This window comes from Pungitius pungitius, chromosome 12 (genome assembly GCF_949316345.1).
Source record: "Pungitius pungitius chromosome 12, fPunPun2.1, whole genome shotgun sequence".
NCBI lineage: Eukaryota > Metazoa > Chordata > Actinopteri > Perciformes > Gasterosteidae > Pungitius > Pungitius pungitius.
In genome coordinates this window covers 8216260-8242297 of record NC_084911.1, presented here as the reverse complement: position 1 = coordinate 8242297, position 26038 = coordinate 8216260, and the positions used below count along the sequence as shown (strand labels likewise).

General features: G+C 45.3%; 1 protein-coding gene and 1 pseudogene across 3 annotated transcripts; one reads left to right on the top strand and one right to left on the bottom strand.

Annotated features, from left to right (window-relative positions):
• Positions 1 to 1948: 1948 nt before the first annotated feature.
• On the bottom strand, positions 1949 to 9926 carry LOC134132961 (uncharacterized). 3 transcript variants are annotated; one of them, XM_062566001.1, is made up of 3 exons: positions 6569 to 8447; positions 5166 to 5264; positions 1949 to 2344 (listed from the first exon to the last, which is right to left on the bottom strand). In XM_062566001.1, exons 1-2 carry the CDS (start codon positions 8154 to 8156, stop codon positions 5206 to 5208), a joined length of 1647 nt encoding a protein of 548 aa, XP_062421985.1. In that variant the 5' UTR covers positions 8157 to 8447; the 3' UTR covers positions 1949 to 2344; positions 5166 to 5205. The 3 variants fall into 3 exon arrangements, 2 of the variants coding, with proteins under 2 accessions (XP_062421985.1, XP_062421984.1); XR_009957124.1 differs by lacking the exons at positions 1949 to 2344; positions 6569 to 8447 and adding an exon at positions 9289 to 9926 and having other exon boundaries at positions 4130 to 5264; XM_062566000.1 differs by lacking the exon at positions 1949 to 2344 and having other exon boundaries at positions 4130 to 5264.
• Positions 9927 to 15833: 5907 nt separating this feature from the next.
• Positions 15834 to 25211, top strand: LOC134132989 (cytochrome P450 2K1-like; annotated as a pseudogene).
• The last annotated feature ends 827 nt before the right edge of the window (positions 25212 to 26038 follow it).

The window sequence follows — 26038 nt, the reverse complement described above, 5'->3', positions numbered from 1 at the left end:
AATGTATTATAGACAATAACAATTTAAAGTCATATAAATCATATAAATACTGTACACATTAACATCCTGTCATGATGTAATGTTAAAACCTGGGGACGGAAGCTAATTGCCGTCCTTTATGGATTTCTCCTACTTTCCCCAGAGAGGGTTTTTGTAGGAGTTTTTTCTCCTGTCAGGTAATAGTTAAGCAAGTGGATGCAAGACAGCCGAATGAGGCAATGTGTTGCACCAGATAAACTGTGATAAACCATTAAGTACTGTGATCTTATATGTTGTGTTGTAATTGAAGTGTACTAGTTACAAGATGAAGACAAACTATGTATATGATGTTATTTTCACTCTTTGAGGCATAAAGCCAGATGTTTACAAGAGAATGCATTGGAATGTGAGGGACAGAAGAGACAGAGAGGGTTTCAGGGTACTGCAGCAGATTCACACCTAGGTGTGAAAAGGCTGGACCAGGAGGAGATACATTGAAGGAGCCAATGACATTCGAATACACCCAGAAGACAACCCCCCCCCGGGAGCTTCAAATCATCGAACCGGGAGAAGAACAGGCAGATTTTTCCTGCAGCCGTCCTGAGGAGTCACTTTTGACTTGGCCGGGGAAATCTCTATTTCGCGAAATATATCACTATTCACAATTGTTTTTCACTTTGTAATTGTAGGCCTTACTCTTTGTTTAGTTATTAAATATTTTTTGATTCTTAAAACCCGAGTTAGTTGACTTTTGATTCACCGTACCCTGCCTGGACGAGAACAAAGGGAAGCTGGTCTCCCCTTCGGCCTTCAGAACCCAACAATATCTAAGGGTTTTAGTTGAGAGTAGTCAATAGCCATAGCGAGTGCCCCCTGTCTGTCTGGAGGAGGTGTGGGTCTCCCTGGACGAGAGGCCGGAGGGTCAACAAAAACAAGCTGCAGTATCCCCTGGGCGTCCTCCCCTGTTCGTTCAAGCCCCAAAGTGAAGTAGAAATCCCCATATTTCGGATTTCTGCTGGGGGGTGCACTATAAAATCCTGCTAGTGTGAGACTAACCCGGTTGATCGAGATGGTGCTTTGGGGTTTTCTGGAAAAGGTAACGTTGGACCACCACGAAGGGTCGGAGTAGGGTCCGTATGGGGCCCAGTTAGCGCCAGTATATTTTGCTACGTGTCCCCATGATCCACACCTCTCACTTTCTTTGTGTAGGTACCGCGCCCGTGCACACACACTATGGAAATACGGATCTGCGCACAGGTACAAATTGCACTTTGTCCATGATGCGTGATTCCGATAACAATGTATCACGTCGCATAAATCAAACTCAAAGGTCGTCGTGCTTCCTCTAACGTACCGTAAGATCTTCGCCTTTCTATCGCATGGCCACCCCTTCTTGAAATCGCGGCGTGTGCGGGAGAGGATGGTGGGCGTTGCCATGGGGGTGACGTGTGAGCCTTCAAAAAACCAGAGTATACCCCACACTATGGCAATCGAGATTAGTACCATGAAGCCCATACATTTCCAGCCCCCCAACGCGTGGAGTCCTCCACCCCTGGAGCCGTTGCCCATCATGCCGGTCTGTTGTGATACTGATGGAGGAGGGCCTCCCCTGGACCTTTAAACCTCTTACCTTACACCACACCCTGTCTTTTCGTGTCTGACTTTGAGAAGGGACCCCCAAGTGTTGGTTCTGTCGCTTACTGTGGCTCGCTTCCTTTCCACTAGATTACACAAACAACTCACAGAAAGATATACCCAAAAACAACCCAAGCTATATAGTATCAACACTGTAATAACACTCAAACAAACAAGGTGGAACCTGTGACAGCTAAGTATATAAGAGCTAATGCAATTACAACCGTTACCCCCCCCATAGCAATTATGGAAATATTAAGCGTACTCAACATTCTCTATTTCAACTAAACTAACTGCGGAGAATTGAGAAAGATAGAACAGAGGAGAGGAGAGGATAGCATTGTGCATTTCTTTGTCGCTGGTCTTCTTCTTTCGTTGTAGACAGTCAACACAGAACACCATGCACTGGGTGTCTGTCGGTCACTGCCCGCCGAGAGCACGTCCGGGCACTATCCAGTGCCCAGTTCCGTCTCTTTCTGCTGCGTTGTCAGGATGTCCTGAAGAGTGCGACCCGGTTCGTCCGCGGGGGCGCACTGGCTCCAGTGGTACCAGGTGTCCCCTTTCCCTCTCAGCCTCACAGCGTGTGAGGTTCTCTCCTCCACCTGGTATGGTCCTGTCCACCGTGGCTCCGACCACTTCCTCTTAATGACCCTCAGGAGGACCCAGGCTGTTGTGTGGGGATCAGGGGTGTTCTGCCCTCCGGTTCTGTCTCGCACCTGGACCGCAAAATCTGAAACGAGAGCTCGTAGTTCGTTATATTGACTTGCATACTCACCTGTCGGTGTCTCCGGGTCAGGCTGGAGCTTCAAGCCTGCGCTTGGTCCGGGAAACTGTCTTCCAGTGGTCAGCTCGTATGGGGTGAAACCTGTACCCTGATTGACTGAGCTTCTGATGGCCATTAATGCAAGTGGGAGGGCTTGAACCCAGGTTAAATTTGTCTGTGCACAGATTTTAGCCAATTTTTGTTTTAAGTTTTGGTTCATGCGTTCTACTTTCCCTTGGGATTGGGGGTGATATACTGTACCAAAAGCATGTTTCAGACCCAACATTCTCTCCACTTCTTGTAGGTCATGATTTTTGAAGTGTGTGCCGTTGTCAGACCTGACTTTCTCAGGGAACCCATGTCTTGGTATGTAATGGTTTATCAAACATTTGATAACAGATTTACTGTCCTCTTTTTTTGTGGGCCACGCCTCTGGCCAGCCGGTCAAGGCGTCCACGCATACCAGGAGATACCTTTTACCTTCGCATCGGGTGATCATGTCAGTGTAGTCGATGACTATTTCCCGTCCCGGGACCAATGTCAACGGAAACACCCCCATCTCCGGCTTCACCGTCGGTTTTGGGTTAAACGTGATGCATATTTTACAGGTCTTAACATATTCACGTGTCATGTCTGCCAAAAACGGATGCCACCAGTGACAAAGATTCCTATTCATCTGTTTGTGTCCCACATGTGCCATCCCGTGTGCCTCCTGCAAACACCTGTTTCTGATTTCAGGTGGTAGCACTGGACGACCGTCCGGGGACCTCCAGAGGCCTCCAGCCTCCGTAGCCCCTCTTTGTTTCCACACCGTTTTCTCCTGTGGAGACGCCCCCTTTTGGGCTTCTGCAATTTGCTCCTCATTAAGTTGTGGCCCCAACTGTCCCTCTTCTTCTGCACTTACCATTTGGAGCCCCATTTGGTAACCTGCAGCCTGTTTTGCAGCTTGATCTGCTGCCTGGTTTCCCTTTGCCACCGTGCTGTTGGACTGCTCGTGTCCTTTACACTTTATAATGGCCACTGTGCTTGGTAGAGCCAAGGCTGCCGCCAAGTCTTTCATTTCTGGTTCGTGTTTAATCGGTTTTCCTCCAGCCGTCAGAAAACCTGCTCTTAACCACTGCCCCAGCTCCACGTGAGCTGCTCCTACCGCATAAGCCGAGTCAGTATAGATGTTTACTGCCTTCCCTTCTGCCAGCTGTAGCGCTCTTATCAGCGCGAGTACCTCCGCTCTCTGTGCTGACTGTTGACCCTGAATTCTTCCCGCTTCCAGAACCTCTGTTCCTGCCCCATTACTTCTGACTACCGCGTATCCGGACTGCAACCCATGTTGTGGATGTCTGAAGCAGCTGCCATCAGTGAACAATTGCCAATCAAAGTGTGTCAGTGGTGTGCTTTTTAAGTCGGTTCGTGCTTTTGCTTCCAGCTCCACCTTGTACTCACATTGGTGTGGTTTCCCCTCTCTCATGTGATCAGCCATGTTGATGCCTTCATGTGTGAAGGTGAGGTTTGGAGCTTCTAACAGCTTGCTCAGCCTTCTTTGTCTTAGTGACGTCATCGTGAAAGTTTGTGAGTTTACATAAGCTACTATGCTGTGTGTTGTTAGCACGTGTAGTGGGTGGCCCATGACTATGTGTGCTGTTTTCATTAATAGCTTTGCAACCCCTGCTGCGTGTTGTGTGCATTCATGGTGTCGTTTTTCCATGTTGTCCATCATGGCACTGATATACAGAAGCACCTTCCTTTTATCCTCCCCCTTTTTCTGAAACAAAACCCCATTTACTACCCCTGTTGTTTCAGAAACGTCCAGGTAAAACGGCGCGCTGTAATCTGGAACTGCAAGGTCTGCGGCCTGCGCCAGCTCTGTTTTTAGTGTAATAAATGCCTCCTCCGCCTCTTGGTCCCAATCGAGTTCAGCAGTGAGGTTCCTCATCCCCTTCTCGTTTACCTTTGCACGTAGAATCTGAGTGAGATTTGAATAACGCGGAATGAATTGTCTGCTGAACCCCGTGAGTCCTAGGAAGGAAAGCATTTCCTTTACATTCTGTGGACGCGAATGGTGGAGAATACTGGACCTGTGCGCGGCTGAGAGCCCTGAGCCGCTTCCTGACAGCACTCTCCCCAGAAACGAAACCTGCCGCCTGGCGACCTGCAACTTTGACTTACTGACCTTGAAACCGGTCGTGGCCAACCAGCGTAAGATGGTGTCTGTTGCTTCCACACAGGATTCAGCTGAAGTGGATGCGAGGAGGATATCGTCGACGTATTGGATCAGCGTCGTGCCCTCTGGGAGCGGACAACCTGTCAATGCTTGTTTTAACACTTGATTGAAAATACCAGGTGAAAGAGCAAATCCTTGCGGTAGCCGAGTATAACGTAGTTGCTTGTTCCCATATGTGAATGAGAATACATCCCGCAAGTTTTCCTGTAGGGGTATGCAAAAGAACGCGTTTGCCAAATCAATGCACGTGAACCATTGTTGTTGTGGTGTTAGACTAGTCAACGCAGTGTATGGGTTCGGGACGGGTACCGTTGTCGTTACCAGCATGTCGTTTATCTTTCTGAGATCATGTGCCATGCGATATTTACCAGTTGCTGCCTTTTCTACCGGAAGAATGGGCGTGTTCCAGGCGGACTGAGAGGGCTCCAGTACTCCTGACTTAATGAGTCCCTCTATAGTGTCCCTGATCCCCTCTGCCGCGGCTGGCTTGTGAGGGTATTGGGACTGCCAAATGGGGGGTCGCTTTTGAATTTCAAACGTTACTGGTTTACATGTGTTACAAAAACCTACGTCCGTCGGGCCTTCGGACCAGAGGTAGTCTGGAAGTTTCTCAAGAAGGATAGCTGTGTGGGGATGGTCGGTCTTCTCCCTTCCGTGGTCTCTGGACACCTGTTCGTGCGTTAAAATGACAGTGTTAGTCGCTTTCCCTGAAATTCTGTACATCTTAGCGGAAGGAGAAAAACAAACATCAGGCAGTTGAGTGCACACCCAGTCATCTAGCAGCACTGCTCGTTTAGTCATTGGACCCAAGTCTTTAGCCTGATGTTTGGGATGCAGAGCCAGCGATACATGTGGCACCGCCTCTTGGCTCATTAAATACCATTTCAATTGATCAGGAGAGAGGATAACAGCTGTGGCTACCCCTTCTGGGCCCACATAGAGGTTTTGGGACGTCACCTCCCACTCAGTGCTCTCTAAGTGCCCCATAAATTCATCCCAGTAGCAATCATCCCCTTGTCTATCATAGAACAATGTTACATGAGGCGGGTCAGGAGGAGAAACATACGGATCAAGAAGAGTTATCCAAGGCTTCCACTTTTGGTAAAGAGCCATCACCCCTGGGATGTCAGGACACTCAGGCTTTAGGAGGCCCCAGTAAATGTCTGCGCACTGTTGTTGTTGCAGTGGCTGCATCACCCACTGGCCATTAGTCTGTCCATTGTCATTGCAATGCAACACAGTTCCATCCAGCAATGTGACACTCAGTCCGTCCGGGCCGCACAAGATTGAAGCCCCTGTTTTGATGAGAAGATCCCTTCCCATAAGATTCACTGGAACTTGAGGTGAGACAACAAAAGAGTGAGTCAATGTCTGATTTCCCACTTTCACCGGTAGGGGGACTGTTATAGGCAGTTTCTGTGACACCCCGGAGAATCCCATAACGCTGACACTGTCTTTGGACATAGCAGACGAGCCCGCCGCTTGTATGGTGGAGTATGTGGCCCCAGTGTCAACGAGAAACGGAAGTTGTTGTTGCAGTACCGTGAGTGACAGCATGGGGTCTGCCCTGCCCCTGCTGTCGGAGTCTCCCATCGGGGTGTGTCACTGAGAGGCATCCGCCTCATAGCCCCAGTCCTCCAGTGCAGGGTATTGTCCCCTAGGTGGCGCAGCATGTGGATTGGGGGCCCAAGCCCCCCGAGACGGGACACCCCTGCCCCTCCCCTGTCTCTTCTTTTTGCTAGGACACTCCATGCGCCAGTGCCCCTCCATACCACAGTTGAAACAAGCGTCTCTCCCTTGGTAGCCGCCTCTTTCTCCTCCCCCACCGTATGATCCTCTCCGACCAGCGCCACCCCTGTAATTACTTCTGTAACCTCCCCGATAACCGCCCCCTCGGTTTGGGCCCCACCCCTGGGCTGTCCCATACGACGTCTCCTCCCATGGTGGGAGTGGATACAAATCTGGGGCGTTACCTTCAGCTGGGGCAGCCTGGACTGTCATCTGTCGCTCGTCTTTCCCTTTCTGCTTCTTGTCGCTCACTTCCTGTTTGACCTTAGTGAGCTGAAGCCTAAGAAGCTGAGCCTGTAATTCTTTTAGCTGCTTCTCTTCCCCTGTCGCTTCCTCAGTCGCGTCCTGTAAATGGTGCAGTAAATGTCTTTCCCACACAGCAGATTCACTTCCTGGCAAGTCTGGATTAGTGATCATTTTAGCTTTTACCCCCTCTGGTACTCCCTCCAGCACCGCCTGTCTGAACCATTCTCTCTGTATGCCCTCCGTTCCCGGATGATGGCTAGTGCTTTTTACCCAGGTTTCTTTACATTCGTCCAAATACGCGCGCGGGGTTTTCTTCGCGTCCCATGGTAATTTTGGTATTTTAGTCGACATTAGAAGTGGCCATTTCTCGCGCATTGCGTCCCCGATCTCCGTCGCGAAATACAAAAATCTGTCGTCATCGGCTTGTCGGGTCACCCCCGCTCTGTTTTCCACGTCCGCTAAATCATGTGCGGTCATGCATCTGGCTGCTACAGCCCTAAAGTCGCCGAGCGCCAGCGTGTGTCCGTTAGTAAGCGTATCGAGTTGTTTTAGCCACTTATCTCCCCCTTCAGATGGTGCAGGCATTTGCGCGACAAGAGCAGACACGTCTCCCAGCGACCACGGCTTGTATTTATTAACCCCTCGAGAAGACATGAATAACGGATACATTTTTCCCGGTTCCCCGTGAATCTCTGGGTCGCTGTTATCCCCGCATTCCCCGTTTTGCTCCTCCTGAGCCGAGGCAGAGCCTTTTTTTTCTCTCTCCCCCATGTCTGGTGATTCCCCGTATCTCAATTGTGTTTTCACCCGCTCATTCGCCCCGGCTAAATACTTTCTCTTATCCGCCTTATTTCTCCGCTGCACTTCTGAGCTGTCCCTTCTCCCCGGAGTGCGTGAGTCCGTCCATTCTTTAAACCCCTCCCGATTTTGACGCGCTTCGAAAGGCCGGCTTTCCCCCGTTACCTCGTTGCCCCGACAACCCCGCAGTGGTACACTTTCTTCAACTTCCAACTCTCCCCCCGTTATATTTAATACAGGATACAACCCAGCAGGTGCAGAAGCCGAATTCACACCGTTTATTTCAACATCGTATGCCGGTGGTCTTTCCTCATTACACCGTTCCTGGTTATTTCTCCCCACGGCTTTACTTTTTATCCAATACGAAAACAATGCGGACCTCATGTCCTCCACATCCTCCATCTCTTTACGAAGTTTTCCTTTTTTCAACACACTCGCCTTCTCGCGTTTCGACTCAAGCTCCTTCTTTTCTTCTCTACAATCTCTCTCCTTCTCCCACAAAATCTGCGCCAGTGACAGCCTGTCTGCCAAACTAACGCCTTTCTTTTCTAACAACTTTCTCACCGCGCGTTCCGTGCGCTCCACAGCCTCATGCTTCTTTTTCCCGGTGGTCTCTCCACCCACCGCCACCAACAACAGCCTCAGCTGGTCGTTTATTATTTTCCATCGATACCCCGGCGCTGGCCCCCAGCCGCCGTCAACAGTTTCCTGATCATATTCATCTTCCATTCCAACCACAGTTCCCAGTTATATCGCTTTAACCCGCTCGGACAGCTGGTCACCTCAGTGTGACACAGTAAATGTTCTCCGCAGCTCCAGCAAGCTTCCCCGTTTGTTCTGAGAACTTATGTTATACTTCCAGAATTCTTTTATTGTAACGAAGGTTTATTTTAACCCTTCGAAATCAATGCATTATAACGGAAGTTTATCTTAACCTTCCGAGAATCAATGTATTACAACGAAAGTTTATGTTAACCTCTCGGTCATCAATGTATTACACCGAAAGTTTATGTTAACCTCTCGGACCGTCTATGTTCTCAGTTTCCCCTCTTTTTTTTTTTTTTTTTTTTTTTTTTTTTTTTTTCACTCTCCTGCTTGCTTGCACCCACACACACACACACACACACACGAGCTGCTCAGAGACTGCAGCCCAGGATTTAAGGAGCTTTTACTCCTAGGGACTCCAACCCTGGGATTCGGGGGTCCTCAAATCCCCAGGACTCCAACCTAGCTACTTCAGCCCTCGTCAGGGTCTGATGGGGTTGCCAAACCAAAGACCAGTTTTCGGGGGTCCTCAAATCCCCAGGACACTCACCTAGCGACTTCAGCCCTCGTCAGGGTCTGATGGGGTTGCCAAACCAAAGACCAGTTTTCGGGGGTCCTCAAATCCCCAGGACACTCACCTAGCGACTTCAGCCCTCGTCAGGAACTGATGGGGTTGCCAAACCAAAGACTAGGATTCAAAATCCTTTTATTTGTGTCAGATCATTGATCCCTTGGTACTCGCCGGTACCCACCAAACCCAATAGGATCCCTGATCCTTTAATTTGTGTCGGATAGAAGATCCCTTGGTACTCGCCGGTACCTACTAAACCCAATAGTACTCGCCGGTACCTACTAAACCCAATAGGATCCCTGATCCTTTAATTTGTGTCGGATAGAAGATCCCTTGGTACTCGCCGGTACCTACTAAACCCAATAGTACTCGCCGGTACTATTGTTGTGCACTTTTACCGGTTTCCTTAATATTAACTTTAGTGAATTGCTCATGTATCAATTTGGTTCCTTCACCACCAATCCACAGCGTACTCCTTATTTTAGATTAATCAATATGCAGAATTAGTAACAGGTTTCTGCTTACCTTGTTTTGAGGCCGGCCTGGGAGTACGCAGTGTTCAGCAGATGAAAGCTCTTGGACCGAATTCCCCCCTGCAGGAAAACTCCTATCCCGGACGAGCCCCCAAAATTGTTAGGATATTCCTTATCCACCCGAGTTGGTTGATAGAAGAATCCACTGCAGGAAATTAGTTAAAAAGTTTAACATTTATTTAGAAGAGAAAAAGTTGTACATGAGCAATTCTCCGCAGATATATCTGGAGACAATGAAATACATCGAAATGCATCGCAAGCAAATCCCTTCCAAAGTCCGCCTGCCTTCTGGCACTGACCTGTTTTAATCCCTCTGGTGCCCTTGAACGTTGGTTCAACCCAGTTCATCCTTCTGTAACAAACGCCTTCCCCGAACAATGAGTGTCTGGTACTCTCTCCTGCAGCCTTCGGCCTTGCCCTGAAAATGGGTTCAAACTGGCTCTCCCTTCGGTCGCAGGTGTGTTATCTCAGATAATATTTTATCTTCATTTTTCCTGTGCTCTCTTTTCCACCATTCACATTGTCTGCCTTATAAGGACCGATCCGGTCACGCCATCTGTCCTACAAGCGGACATCTATTCTACAAGCTAAAAAGTAAATACAAGAAGACACACACAGAGAACCCCACATCTCACAAAGTGAATCCGCTAAAAACAGTCACCAAAAAGGTGCCCTGTTTTGCCTTGATTTCATTTTCATGGGAAATGTTAGGGAGGACTTAACATTTCCCATGAAAATTAAATCAGTCTTCGAGTTGCAACTTTTCCCTGTCATCTTTGTGAACATGCCTATCCTGCACAGGCTATAAAATTGAGACATCACAATACATTTGCGCAAAGTAATTACAGGAAGATCTAAAGTCTAATGTAAAGTGTGGGATTAGAGGGAGAATCCTATGGAAGTAAATCTGTGCTATCGGGGGTTGAAATAAAAAGTTGATTGAATTTCTAGCACTGAATATTTATGCATTGAAATTATGTACCTGAATGTTTTTCAACATTAAAAAAAAAAAAAAAAAATGTTGAAATATTCGAAATGGAGGCTACAATATTCAACCCCAAAAAATTCAACCTTGGCACACCAACATCCGGAGGTTACAATATTCAAACCAAAAAATTCAACCTTGGCACACCAACATCCGGGACACTAAGGAAGAGCAATCGATTCTAGATTCAAGATCAAGAGCGTGCGTCAAGTTAAAGGAGCGAGCACCCAAAACACCTTCGGCTTTCGGATTGTAAACATTTCCAATAATAACGGGGCTTTTACTCTTCTTCATGCCATCAGTGTGGCAACGTATGAAGAAATACATAAAAGAACATATAATGTTCACCTTGAACCAAAACGTTTGCTTGCCACTGACGATATACAACTCTATTACAACTATACAAGTCATTAAGAAACCTATAAGCTTGGTTGGCCGAGTGTGTAGCGCAGCTGCTTTGTGGCACAATGTTATTTTGCGCGACACGGTTCGAATCCCGGTTGTGGCGGACTTTTAATAAATGTTCTTTTATGTATTTCTTCATACGTGGCAGTGACGTGGTGCTCACTTATACAATCGTAATCGCTGCAATGGATATGGGATGCATTTTTGAACATTTTCAGCACAATATGTTTGCAAATGTGTGACGACTCAAGTGACGGACAAACACGCACCCTTAGCCAAACCAGTAGTTCAAAAACCAGTAGGCACGTAACACCGTCACTGAAAATGGGTTCTCGTTTCAGACTTTATGAGCAAAACTTTGAGATAAATTCTAAAGCCTCGCATTAAGACGTACATCCCTTTATGTAAGACTCTGCACTACTTGCAGGTCACTGTGTTGTGCCAGATCCTCAATAAAGTTTAACCATGGCCATGAAGACTCATTTAACGTCACGTGGACTTTGAATGCCGCTTAATAGCCAACTGAGATCGGCTTGTGCCGCTCAGAAAAAGGATCCTTCCACCGACCACTTCCGCACTCGGCGGTACTGCGGTTATTCCTGCAGGTCCTGTCGGGTTTATGTCTATTACGAAATCTTACAGACACAAACCACACTGATGGCATGAAGAAGAGTTAAAGCCCCGTTATTAACGGACATGGCTACAATCCGAAGCCGAAGGTGTTTTGGGTGCTCGCTCCTTTAGCTTGACGCATGCTCCTGATCTTGAATCTAGAATCGATTGCTCTTCCTTTGTGTCCCGGATGTTGGTGTGCCAAGGTTGAATTTTTTTGGGTTGAATATTGTAACCTCCGGATGTTGGTGTGCCATGGTTGAATTTTTTGGGGTTGAATATTGTAGCCTCTATTTCGAATATTTCAACATTTCTTTTTTTTAGGTTGAATTTTTTTGCGGTGTTTTAATGTTGAAAAACATTCAGGTACAAAATTTCAATGCATAAATATTCAGTGCTAGAAATTCAATCAACTTTTTATTTCAACCCCCGATGGCACAGATTTACTTCCATAGAATCCAGAGCAAAAGAAAAATGCCCTGCAGGGGTCCTTGACGGTCAGTAAACACGCACAATAACTCGTCACAGGTTAGATTCAATGTCTGGTGGGGTTTGGTGTGATTAAACTCCTGCGGCTGCCAGGTTGGCCCAACTCCCATTGATCCAACCACATGTTGAAGTCCCAACACATCTGTCCTACTACACACTTATGAATTTGTGTCAGAAAATACCGCTTTACCACTTCAAGTTGTCTTTACTTTTTCATAATTTTTTGGAATTGTGTTGATGGATGAGACATCACCTGGTAGACAGGACTTTTGAGAGTTCTGGTTATTTAGAGGTCAAATAGAGTGAACAGCATGTAGTGAGAAATTAACTTGTTCTCCTTTCTGGAAAGGAGCAAGACAATGAGGCCACGTCCCAAGCTTTGGAAGGTGCTGATGTTCTTGACGTTGCGAGAAAGGGTTCATTTGTCAGCTCTCTCAACCGTCAGGCTGAAACTACAGCAAGTCAAACATATTGTGGCGAGCTTGACCAGATGAATGAGACAGGATACTGGTATGACTTTTACCCAAATGGACCTTCTCCCCGTACCCCATACCTTCCCCCACCCCACTGTCTTTTAAATTCCATGCTGTAACCATTACTCACCCGGTTCAATTAAACATTGTTGTCCTCTACCGTCCACCAGGCTCCTTGGGCCACTTTCTGGAAGAACTGGACATCGTCCTGTCAAACTTCCCTGAAAATGGCCCTCAGCTCATCCTCCTAGGTGACTTCAACATCCCGACAGAGAAGTCATCTGACCTCATACTCCTACTTGCTTCATTTGCACTGACACTCAACCCCTCCCCTCCGACTCACAAAGCTGGCAATCACCTTGACTACATCTTCACTAGGAACTGCACTACAACTAACCTCACTGTAACGCCGCTGCATGTCTCTGATCACTACTTTGTCTCATACTCCCTTCCGCTCTCACCAACTAACGACCCCGCCCCATCAATCAACTCTATACCGGTCCGCCGTAACATTCGCTCACTCCCCCCCCCCCTCCCTGGCCTCCTCCGTTATATCAGCTCTCCCCGCAACCGACTCTTTTGCACTTTTGCATCCGAACGTTGCCGCAGAGACTCTCCTAACAACTCTGTCGTCCTCTCTCGACTCGCTGTGTCCGCTTAAGACTCGACGGGCTGGCAGATCCCCTTCAGCGCCGTGGCTGACTGAACCGGTGCGTGCTACGAGAGCCACTCTGCGAGCATCTGAAAGGAAATGGCGAAAATACAAACAACCTGATGACCTGCATGCGTTTCAGTCGCTTCTGTCATCTTTCTCTGCCTCCATCTCCGCTGCAAAAAGTGCTTTCTACCAATCCAGAATTGAGTCCTCATTTTCCAACCCCAAAAAACTATTTTCCATCTTCACTAACCTCCTCGAACCCCCCAGTCCTCCTCCCCCCTCCACCCTTCTCCCAGGAGACTTTGTCACCTACTGGCCCCAGAAAAATAGATGACATACGCTCCTCCTTCTCCAACCCACCTCCTTCCAGTTATATCGCACAGACCTCGCCCCAATCGCCCTCACTACCGTGTTTCACACCCCTGTCCCCTGACAAAGTCCTTACCTTGATAACTTCTGCCAGTCCCACCACCTGCCCCCTTGACCCCATCCCATCCCATATCCTACAGTCGATCGCCCCTGATCTTCTTCCCTTCCTCACATGTCTCATTAACAATGCTTTGTTATCTGGCTGTTTCCCCAACACCTTGAAGGAAGCAAGAGTTAACCCATTTCTGAAGAAACCCACCCTCAACCCTTCGGAAGTAAACAACTACAGACCCGTATCCCTCCTTCCCTTCCTGTCCAAAACAATTGAACGAGCCATCTTTAACCAACTCTCCTCCTACCTCCATAGTAACAACCTCCTAGACCCCCACCAGTCAGGCTTCAAGACGGGCCATTCCACAGAGACTGCTCTCCTCGCTGTCACGGAACAACTCCACGCTGCTAGAGGCGCCTCGCTCTCCTCCGTGCTCATCCTACTGGACCTTTCTGCAGCATTCGACACAGTAAACCACCAGATCCTTATCGCCGCCCTTCAGGAACTTGGTGTCACAGGATCCGCGCTGTCTCTTCTCTCATCCTACCTTGACGGTCGCACCTACCGGGTAACTTGGGGAGGATCAGTGTCGGAACCTTGTCCCCTTACAACTGGAGTTCCTCAGGGCTCCGTCCTGGGTCCCCTCCTCTTCTCAATTTACACCAACTCCCTTGGCTCCGTCATTTGCTCGCACGGTTTTTCCTATCACAGCTATGCCGACGACACCCAACTAATTCTCTCCTTCCCCGATTCGGACACTCAGGTGGCGGCACGGATCTCTGAATGTCTGACTGACATCTCCCAGTGGATGTCCGCTTATCACCTGAAGATCAAACCCGCCAAGACCGAACTACTTTTCTTCCCTGGAAAAACCTCGCCCACCCAGGACCTGACCGTTAACTTCGGCAACTCCGTGTTAACGCCCACTCGGAGTGCCAGGAACCTCGGTGTGACACTTGACTCACAACTCTACCTGACTGCCAACATCGCAGCGACGACCCGACCCTGTAGATACACGCTCTACAACATCAGGAGAATACGTCCCCTTCTCACTCAGAAGGCGGCACAGGTACTGATTCAGGCGCTTGTCATCTCCCGCCTTGACTATTGCAACTCTCTGCTGGTGGGTCTCCCAGGTACCGCCATACGACCACTGCAGCTCATCCAGAATGCAGCAGCTCGACTGGTCTTCAACCTTCCGAAATACTCCCACACCACACTGCTTCTCCGTTCACTTCATTGGTTACCAGTAGCTGCCCGCATCCAGTTCAAAACATTGGTACTGACGTACCATGCTGTGAATGGATCGGGTCCAGTCTACATCCAGGACATGGTGAAACCCTACATCCCACCTCGCACACTTCGATCTGCATCTGCAAAGCGGCTTGTTCCTCCCTCACTGAGAGAAAAGCACTCGACGAGATTGCGACTCTTTGCTGTCCTGGCTCCGAGATGGTGGAATGAGCTCTCCGATGACATCAGGACTGCAGAGAGCCTCTACATCTTCCGTCGAAAACTCAAGACACACCTCTTTAGACTCTACCTTGACTAAAACACTAGCAAACCGTAGCACTAACAAATCATAGCACTTAAATTGTACTTATAATGGCACTTTTCTAAAACATGTTTTGTAACTGCTTATTTGATGAAAAATGTACTTTCTTGTTACTTGTTTTCTGAGTTTGTATCTATGTGGAAATGCACTTATTGTACGTCGCTTTGGATAAAAGCGTCAGCAAAATGACATGTAATGTAATGTAATGTACTGCCCTTCCTGTGTTTCATACACCGCAAAACCCCAGGAAATAGACACTTTATTAAGGCGTTGAACAAAGAACTTCACCCACAGCCATACTAAGTTGGGTCATGCGGCCCACACTCCTACACATCAAACTAACAGTAACATTTGAGCAGAACATAACAGAACCTAGAAAAACACACATAAACTTAAACACTAGAACATTAACATAACAGATAGAGATTTAAATGCATCTAAAGATTGTCCCATCATGCAATGCACCAGCGCCGCCTAACTCAATCTGCTGCTCCGATCGCTACAATATGATACATTTGTTTGATAGCGAGTTCTGCTTCTGCAGTGTCTACATGCGCACAATACCTAGAGTTAAGCAGTACAATATCTGAAAAGAACGACATTGTGAATAGACAGAAGACTGTCTGCCTTATCTTCACTTTCACTTTACACCATAAGATTTACATCAGAGAGGTTTGTTATGTAAAACACTCCACGCCTGCACAGGAGTCACAAAAATAAAGAACACATTTTTCTCAAAGAAATAGAAAAAAAGTCTTGTATTTAAAAAGTATAGATATTTATATTTTTACCATGAAACGGTAAAATATAAAAGATGAATTAACTGTAACCACTTTGCAATGTCTGTTTTATGTATAATATTTCATAGTATTTTTCATTTCTGTGTTCAGCTACCTTTTCACAAAGCTCTTCAGGTAAAATGTTTCTTGGGAGGGCTGCATTCCAAAAGTTACAATATGATGATGTTGGAAGATCTTTTCCAATCCTACGTTTCAGTAGCGCTGATGGTGGCCTTCATGTGCATTCTTATCTCCTTTTTTTCCCGCTCCAAAGATTAGACGAGGGAGCCTCCTGGACCTAAACCTCTTCCCCTGCTTGGTAACTTGCTTCAGATGGATCTCAAGAGAATTTACTGCTCTCTTGTTGATGTGAGTAATGTGTTTGTGAGCAAGATGATACGTGATTTCAATGACAGGTTGCACACGTGTATTTCAAACAAATGGTATTGATTGATTGATTTGATTGAAGCATTTTATTTCTTGAACATGTAGACATTAACAAATAAGATTTTTAAAAATCAACATACATGTAGCCGGGTGAAATGGGGGCAGGAAGGTTTTCGCGCTGCTTAACGTTCGGACGTACTGCCACTTTAAGTGCAGGGAACAGAGTTAACGCGGGATTTGTAGAACGGGACCTGGCGGCTACTTACAACAACAGACTATTGCAAGCTAGCATCGGCACTGCTCTAGAAGTGTGTTTGTTCAGCGAGTCAGCGTAAGTGTTTGTCTAATAATAAACCTGACTTACCATGTAAATTGTGAGTAATTAACTGTTCACCGAGTGTTCCTGGGTTATGTGCTACTGTCTCGTTTAGAGCCTTAAGGGCTGTACCTAACAGGTGGTTTAGCAACACAAGATGGTTATCTCTTACCAGTTTCTCGAAGTGGTGTGCTGGTGGCTTCTGCTGTAGCCTGTGGTGATGCCACACACACGGAATCAGGAGTAGCAAGTTCTAGAACTGTGGGATGAATAGCAGGTTCTGGAACAGTGTCCTTGAACGCAGGCAGTTCTACTGAACCGGGGAACGACTCCGTTTTTTCTAGCGGTGGAGGCTCCAACTCAGCGTGACAGCCCAACATTTGATCAGCATGGCGTCTCCAGTGTTCTGATGATCCAACATCGACGGCGTATGACACAGGACCGGTTTCTGCGGATACTACGCCAGACATCCACTTCTCAGCTCATGAGGTGCACTTTCGGCCATTTAGAATGAGTGTCCACGACCACCATGAACATTTGGCCAGCAAAATCGACATGGATTCTCTGCCATGGAGCTCCAGGCCATGTCCAGGGATGGAGAGGTGATGGACCTGGAGCTTTCTGGGTAAGTTGACAGGATTGGCAGGTCTTTGACACTTGTTCAATTTGTTCGTTGATTCCTGCCCACCACATATAACTACGAGCGACGGGCTTCATTTTCACCACACCAGGGTGTCCGGTGGAAAAGTCCATAGGTTTTAGCACCTACTACACTAAGAAGAACAACAACCCTCTTGTCTTCCTCAATTTCGTTTGCCATAACAAAATGTTCAAACCTTTCCACGTAGGTAGCCCATTGTTCGCTGTTTCGTCGAATGGGTCGATTTGATCGATGAATCCCCATGACGCCATGTTAGCAATCGTCCTCTCTCGCTAGCCGGCGCGCTCAATAGCGTTTGCTAGCAACTCTTCCTTCAGGCAAAACTTCACTTTTCACTTTCCACTCAGTCAATACTGCGGCCGAAACAACGCAGGTAAATTAAAGAGCATCCTCGTCGCCAATTAATGTTATGTATTCGTGGTTTCCACTTTAGAGTACCTGGTTAATGCGAAGGATAAACGGACACGTCTTCATGGCTTGAACGGTAATAGTTTACTGAAGCATAAATTGAATGGGTGAGCTACATACAAGTCATTAGCACAGTGGCGCCTAGTGGTGCAGGTACAACATAGTCAAGACATCACACTTGGAGATCCTGCTCCACCATAAAAAGGCCGTGAAAGAGATTCATCTCCATTTAAAAAGGACAAATAAAGGACACCAAATTGGGCCAGCACGGACAGGGTTCAATTGGGTAATTAAGATCCGAGGACAGTTTTCTTAACAAGCAAATTAAAAGCCCAATAGATGACGGGTTTCTAAAAGAATCTCACTGGTCGCAACTTTGTCAAGGTCCTCCTGTGCCCTTCTACTCTGTGCTGCTCCACCTGCCGACGCTGCCATTTCGTGCCAGGCTACTTAAAAAGGTGCCGAGTGGCACACCTGTCGTCAATTTCTGGCACGCACCTGTCGAATCAGATGCCTTTAGACACACACACTTAATAAAACAAGGTAGATGACACCAACTAAAAACGCATCTGCAATACATTAATCACTGCACACGACAAACACATGCAAACTATACAACTAGACGTCAAAGCATGCAGATACAACTGAAAATGACAATCAAAAACGTGGTGTCTAATGGTTACATAAATATGGGTTATTCTTTGATTTAAAATCCATGACAATTCGTTCACTGAAGGTAAACGATGAATCAAATGCAGTGTCAAAACAATTGAGTTTGTGACAGTCAAAGAACATTAGTGCACTACACTTGCACTCAATGATGGTCAACAGAGTACTGCTTTTTACTCTCAAACAGTAACCTGTAGATTAAATTAAAGATTGAATTTGTTTGGCCCATGATGTAATCCTCATTTGAATGCTGTTACACCTCAGAAAAGAATGTTTGGCCAAATTGGGAAAAATGCCTTAATTTCTTTACCAAGTTAAAGAGTCGGAGAGTAACACAATAGCAGTGATGTAATTATCTACCATGGGCCAAACATTTTGATGGAGCTACAGCAACGTGTTGCAAAGGACTTGGTTTTTGGACGTTTGGTCAAAAATAATCACGTTTAAAGAATGCTTAACTGCTGCTTTGTTTTTAGTCACTGTGTCTTTTCTATTCATATCGTCATTTCCAGACCAGGTCCAGGCGGAGATGAGCCGGGTGGTTGGAGACAGTCAGGTGAGGGCAGAGGACAGGAAGAACCTGCCCTTTGCTGACGCTGCCATCCATGAGAAACAGAGATTTGCTAATATACTTCCTAGAGTTGAGCCGGATACTCGGCTGTAACGAGTATCGGGTACGGATAAAGCACTTTTGCAGAGTACAAGTATTATACGAGTAATACGAGTCAATATCTGTGCTCGGATTGAATAAAAGTCCTCATTGGGTAGCTGTCTGTGTTTGCGTTCTGTGATTGGCTTGTAGTCACAGCGCCCCTCCCCTACACACACACTGTTTATTGTGTTGCTGTGTCGCGCTCGGCTCACTCATACAAAGAACTCCTCTCTCCCTCCCTCAGTCATCAGGTTCGCGGGTCTTTCCCGATAAATTTAAAGGATTTCTTCGGCTTCAGGTTTATTTTTTTACTACTTTTTAAGAGTTCAGGTAAACGTGGGGCTTACGAATGCGACTCGCGTTGCGTCTCTGCCTGTCGGAGATTTTTTTTTCAGTCGGCTCTTTAAACCGCAGAAATGCGTCAGTACAGTACACTGTTTTTCAAGTTCATGTATGATTCGTCATATCACCTGTTAATCAAGCTCCCTGCGAAGGGTCAATTGTGTTGGGTTCTGAAGGCCGAAGGGGAGACCAGCTTCCCTTTGTTCTCGTCCAGGCAGGATACGGTGAATCAGCTCGGGTTTAAAAAATCAAAAAGTATTTAATAACTAAACAAAGAGTAAGGCCTACCATTACAAAGTGAAAAACAATGTGAATAGTGATATATTTCGCGAAATAGAGATTTCCCCGGCCAAGTCAAAAGTGACTCCTCAGGCTGCAGGAAAAATCTGCCTGTTCTTCTCCCGGTTCGATGATTTGAAGCTCCCGGGGGGGGGGGGGGGTGGTCTTCTGGGTGTATTTGAATGTCATTGGCTCCTTCAATGTATCTCCTCCTGGTCCAGCCTTTTCACATCAAGGTGTGAACTGCCAGGTGTGACTCTGGATCCCCCTCTCTGTCTCTCTCTCCCTGTCCAATGCATTCATTTAAACACATCTCGGCTTTATGCCTCAAAGAGTGAAAATAACATCATATACATAGTATGTCTTCATCTTATAACTAGTACACTTCAGTTACAACACAACATATAAGATCACAGTACTTAATGGTTTATCACAGTTTATCTGGTGCAACACATTGCCTCATTCGGCTGTCTTGCATCCAATTGCTAAATTAATACCTGACAGGAGAAAAAAACTCCTACCAAAAACCCTTTCTGGGGAAAGGTTGGAGAAATCCATAAAGAACGGCCTATAGATTACGTTCCCAGGTTTTAACATTACATCATGACAGGATGTTAATGTGTACAGTATATATATGATTTATATGACTTTAAATTGTTATTGACTATAATACATTCACTTCATTTAACATCCAATTGTAATATATACTATCTAACATCACACAAACTACAATTCTAAACTAAACATTGATACATGTAACATATACTTCTCACCTAACAATTGCATGCTTAAAAAAGAGCATAACGGTTTAAGCCCAGCCCATTTCAAGACAACCCGACAACTTACAGGGTAAATCCTTCATACTTCCGGGTTAGGCCCCGCCCACTTTCGGGTTAGGCCCCGCCCAATCCGAGTACAGATACGGATACAAATAATTCATATGGTTCAACAGATAATGCTGTACCCGCTCATCCCTATTAAAAGCCAGCGTCTTTCAGTGTGCACCAATTTCCCCGAGGTGGCTGTTTATATTCACCACCTCCACATCATACGAACCACGTTAGCTAGCTTAAGGGCCGGTTAGGTAGGACGCAGCATTTCCATGCCGAAGCACCTAAAATAAGCTAGCACCTCGTGCAGTTTAGCTTTCAGATATGGCTCTTACAGGGGGGGGGAACTGCGCACTGAGATGTGAACAATTGTAAACGTGATGAGGGCGATATATAAAGTCCCATTTGTTTCATTATGTTCTGTCGTTCTCTAGACTATACATAATGGACGATTAAAGCAGTCTTGCTTACTTGAACTTTATTGGTGTGCAGTCATCAATACTCTGCCGTACCGTTATCCCGTCCGCTCCGCGTGTGCGGTGTAACCTCTAAATCCGTCCCCCGTACAACAGTACTTCAACAAACGATCCTATTCAGCACGAAGCTCAGCACAAAGTTCTCACCATCCCACAGATGCTCTATATGGCACTTTGCGTTTTATTTGTCGAAATTGTAAATAAATGCACTAAAGTGTGTATTTGACACTTAAGTCATTAGCACACATCTGCAAAAATGTTTTTATATTTTATCTTGACCTGTTGCCAGGATCTTTCCCAGTCTTGTCTGTTCTGTGCAAATTATTTAAGAAAGATATTTAGAATTAAGACACAGCTTATGAAGATTTATGCATATTTTAAAACATATTCTTGCATTGTGAATACAGGTTTGAAAAGAGGCCTAGTCTTTAGGGTAAATTTGCATGCTTCACCTCCTTGTATATTTTCGTGATCAGTTGCTGATCAGTGGGTGAGAAATATGCTGCGCGCGGCGTCTTCTCCATTTGGCGTGTTTGAAATCTCCCGACATTGTTTGGTAATAAATTATTGACATTAGTGCCGCTGAACATATCGGACGTTTCCTAAAAAAATAAACAAAAACACGTGATATCAAAGCCTTGTCCAGCTGTGTTTTATTTATATTCTTTAAACATATACATATATATGCCTCCGGGTAAAACACAGGTGCTGGTCTTTGGCCTTGGATGTAGACCATGATCTTTTTGACTATCAGATGACCCAGAACACCATGTTTTCCTTATCTAAAAACACACTCTCTTCAATACTAAGGCAGAAGATTGTTACAGTCCCCTGGAGTGTATTGCAATGAATTTAAGTTGATCATTAACTACTAGCAAACTCAGGGGATGTATATGTGTCAAGTCAAAACAGAGCAAAGCTTCACCTTAACTCTCACACTTATAGAACACAAAGAGGATTATCTTTGTTGCAAGTGTGGCTTACTGGCTGTGATGGAAAACCTTTTTCTGCAGCCTACCAGTACAACTACTCTACTGGTAACTGCTGGGATCCTCCTTGTCTTGTATGTATTTTTTCACAACTTTGATCGGAAGAGAAAGGAGCTTCCAGGTCCGAGACCACTGCCCCTGTTTGGCAATTTCTTTCAGCTAAATCATAAGTCATTTCACAGTACACTTTATGAGGTAAGAAAGCAATACAAAATTGGCTATAAACTGAACATACACTGCTGTTGAAAGTGTGGAATCACCCGTGGATTTGATGATTTGATCCCAGTTTCAACTTATTAAATAAACGGCAGCATTGGGACTGAAAAGTTAAATCAGTACAACCCTGCCTAAACGCATGAAAGACCACTCAATGTATAGTGCTCCTCTCAGCTATCTCTCTCTTTTGGAAGGCATTTAGAAACTTTTGTATATGTATTGTTTTAGGAATGGGATATTTAATTCATATTTGATTAGAGTTGATCATTGTACTGTTGGATATGACATGTTTTGTCAATTTACTGCAGCTTGATATTATTACCATTATATAGGCAAAGGTTAAAAGTAAAAAATGGTCGACAGCAGGTTTGGGTTTTGCAGCAAACGAAAGAATCACACTGTATGTGATATTAGATCTTATTCCAGATGTATGAGTTTTCTTTTAAGGCAGTACTGGAATAAGTGCACTTAAAACTGATTTAATGTGTTTCTATCTGTGGAGACTAATGTTGTAGTGATTTAAATATGGCTTTTTAAAATTGTTATAATTACTGCTTCTTGTGTTTCATAGCTTTCGAAGAAATATGGATCAGTGTTCACGGTGTACCTTGGACCCCAGAAAGTGGTGGTTCTGGCTGGATACAAGACCGTGAAGGAGGCATTGGTTAACTATGCTGTGGAGTTTGGAGAGAGACTTATCAGTTCTGCCATCCATGACTTAAGTGGTGAACAAAGTAAGTATTACCCAGCTGATTTAAGTAATACTCACTCATACTATTAAATGGTTTAGGGGACACCCACATTTGATTCAATTACAATGTTAACATCTCACAGCTGAAAGTATACAGCTTTGATAGAATAGAATAGACCCTCTGTACCTCTGAATATTGTAACCTGAATTTATTATAGTTTAAATAATTTCTCACAATTATTAACATTTGCCTTTAGGAAATGGAATCATTTTTGCCAACGGGGAATCATGGAAAGAAATGAGGCTTTTTGCTCTGAGCAACCTGAGAGACTTTGGGATGGGCAAAAAAGCAGCAGAGGATAAAATCATTGAGGAGATTCAGTATCTGATCGACGGGTTTGAAAGACATGAAGGTAACTAGTCTCCTTTCTTATTTTGTTGCATCTTTGTAAGGATTTTCATTTTTTTTCATTCATTTTTTGCTTATAGGTCAACCATTCAGTACTGCCCAGTCAATAATCGATGCAGTCTCTAACATCATCTCCTCGATTGTCTATGGCAGCAGATTTGAATACAGTGATAAAGAGTTTAAACTCATGGTATCCCGAAACAATGACAACTTCAAACTTTCAGGTTCTCCTTCAGTACAGGTACCACTTTGTCTTCCATTAGATAAACTATAAGATGTACTTTTTTGTGGGTCATTTCCTGTGGCACATGGCACGTCCTTATAGCACTTTGTCATTAGGCTTTATTGATTGTCTTGATTGTTGTTGATCTGGGTCTGTAGACTCTTTGTTGAATGCACTTGTTGTAAGTTGCTTCTGACAAATGCATAAGATGTATGAATAGTATATGATCATTGTAATCATGATAGCTAAAAAATAACATGCTGAACCTGTTATTCACTTTTCATTTTCAACAGTTGTTCGATATGTTCCCGTGGATATTTCAATGGGCGAGAAACAGGATGCGTTTTAAGAGAAACGTTGCTGAAAACCGAAAACAGATAAAACGGCTGATCGGACGTCTACAAGAAACCTTGAATGTTGAGATGTGCAGAGGATTTGTGGACTCGTTCCTAGCACACAAACGGAAGCTTGAGGTATTCAAATCATATCACAAATTCGGCCAATAACTGAAGGACAACAAGTGTTTGGAGATCCCTTTTCAAGGAAATTCAAACTCTTTTTATATTCCCTTTTATATTAAGGAGTCAGGGATTACAGACTCCTACTATAACATGGAGAACCTGGTGTCGACAGCTGGCAACCTCTTTGCGGCTGGTTCTGATACGACATCAAATGTGCTGAGATGGGGACTGTTGCTCATGGCCAAATATCCTCAGATTCTGTCAGGGACGCGAGGTCGAGGGCAAGGAGGGAGGACTCAGTCGCGGAGTTGATGAAAAATAAAAGAACTTTAATAATCAAAACCTCAAACTGAAAATCACTCCAACGAACAAAAGGGGAGGAAGGAGGCAAAAACAAAACAGACGAAAACAGGGACCTGGACTTGAAAACACGGACTTACTTGACACATGAAGGGTTGACATGCAATGACGCCACCCAAGACAAGAGACTCACAGGACTTAAATACACAAGGGAGGTGCAGGTGATTGAACACAGGTGGAAACGATCAGGCACGGCAGACAATCACAGGGGAAGACAGGAAGTGAAGTTACCCAGGGACACAAGAGACATGAAAACTACAAAATAAGACATGAAGCAGACCCACACCGTGACAGATTCAAGGTAAGTTAAACTTAAGATGGCGGTTGATGTTTTGGATATGATTTTTTCATATTTTACTTGAAATTGTAATGTGAAGCAGACTCTTATTGAACAGATTATGATTTAAATCTTGAGTCCAGGCCAGGTGCAGCAGGAGCTGAGCAGGGTGGTTGGAAGCCGTCAGGTCCGAGTGGAGGACAGGAAGAACCTGCCGTACACTGATGCTGTTATTCATGAGACACAGAGACTGGCCAACACTTTCCCCCTCTCCCTGCCTCACAAAACCAGCCGAGATGTCAACTTCCAGGGCTTCTTAATCAAAGAGGTAAGTGGCCAAATAAAGTCCACAACTTGCGCCCAAATGATGCAGGTTTCTGATTTCTTCTATCTACAGGGGACTACCGTGTTTCCTCTTCTTACGTCTGTCCTCTGTGATGAGAGTGAATGGGAGAGCCCAAACTCTTTTAACCCTTCCCACTTCCTGGATACGGAGGGTACATTTATCAGGAGAGCTGCCTTCATGCCCTTCTCTGCAGGTAAGCAAGCTAGGCTAAGGATTTTTATCAATTTACCTTTTACGCTTTTCAGATTGTCTAAAGGCTGTTCCCTCGCAGGACGCAGCGCGTGTCCTGGAGAAGGTCTGGCCAAGATGGAGCTCTTCCTCTTCTTCACTTCCCTTGTACAGCGTTTCTGTTTCACTCCTCCACCTGGAGTGAAAGAGGATGATCTGGATCTAACTCCAGCAGTGGGCTTCAGCCTCTCACCTTCACCTCATGAGCTGTGTGCCATCAGTCGTGAAGGTTCAGTTCTAAATGAGCAGATAATTAATTAAATGAGATAAATTTACTACCCTTCCACATTTGGCTAATTTACAGCTGCACCAATAAAACTTCTAGAAAAGCTATGTTAATAGTTTTGATTTATTACCCATTAGAAGAGATTGGCCAGCACAAGGATTGTTATTGATTTATTATATATTGTATTGAGAATGACAGTGAATTTGTCAGGTAAATGGAAAGAAGGCTGGTGTTTGCTGCCAATCTGGTGAGGAACTAATAGTCCTGGGCCTAATGAGAAGGTTTGAAGGTTAGGCTTCAGTCATGGGATTCACTGTGAAGAGCCAAATTTCAGTGAGCAAGAAACTATGTCTAACAATGACAGAAATACGAGCATTTAACTCTAGCTCACATCTCAAAATACATGACATACACTATTCTATCACGGAATCAAAATGGGAGAGTTTGAAAAATACTCCAGGTAGGAGCTAGCGCAAATCGTGGCAGTGGCAACTCGCTGAGGCCCTTCCTGTTGCTGTCCACAGGTGACAATACAATACGCCCTTTAACAGTACTAGTGTTAGTTGTAATTGATTTAGTCATAAAACTCAGATAAGTGATACAATGGCTTCCCGTTTAAGTCCAGCTGAGCTAATACAAGCTAAAACCAGTTTGCACGTGTTTCCTTGGTAACAATAAACACATTTTAAATATAGATACGATGCATTATAACATTTGAAATAATAAGAACTGAAATCTTTTTGCTAGATATACATATTGTTCTACTACATACCAATGGACACATTTTCAATGTCATACACTGGATCATACACTTTGTACACACCATATACCGGTTGGATGGTGGTGCAACGTCTATAACATCTCCTTCCAAGGCCTGGGACATGGCCTCGTTGTCTTGGCTCCTTTCAAAAAATGAAAA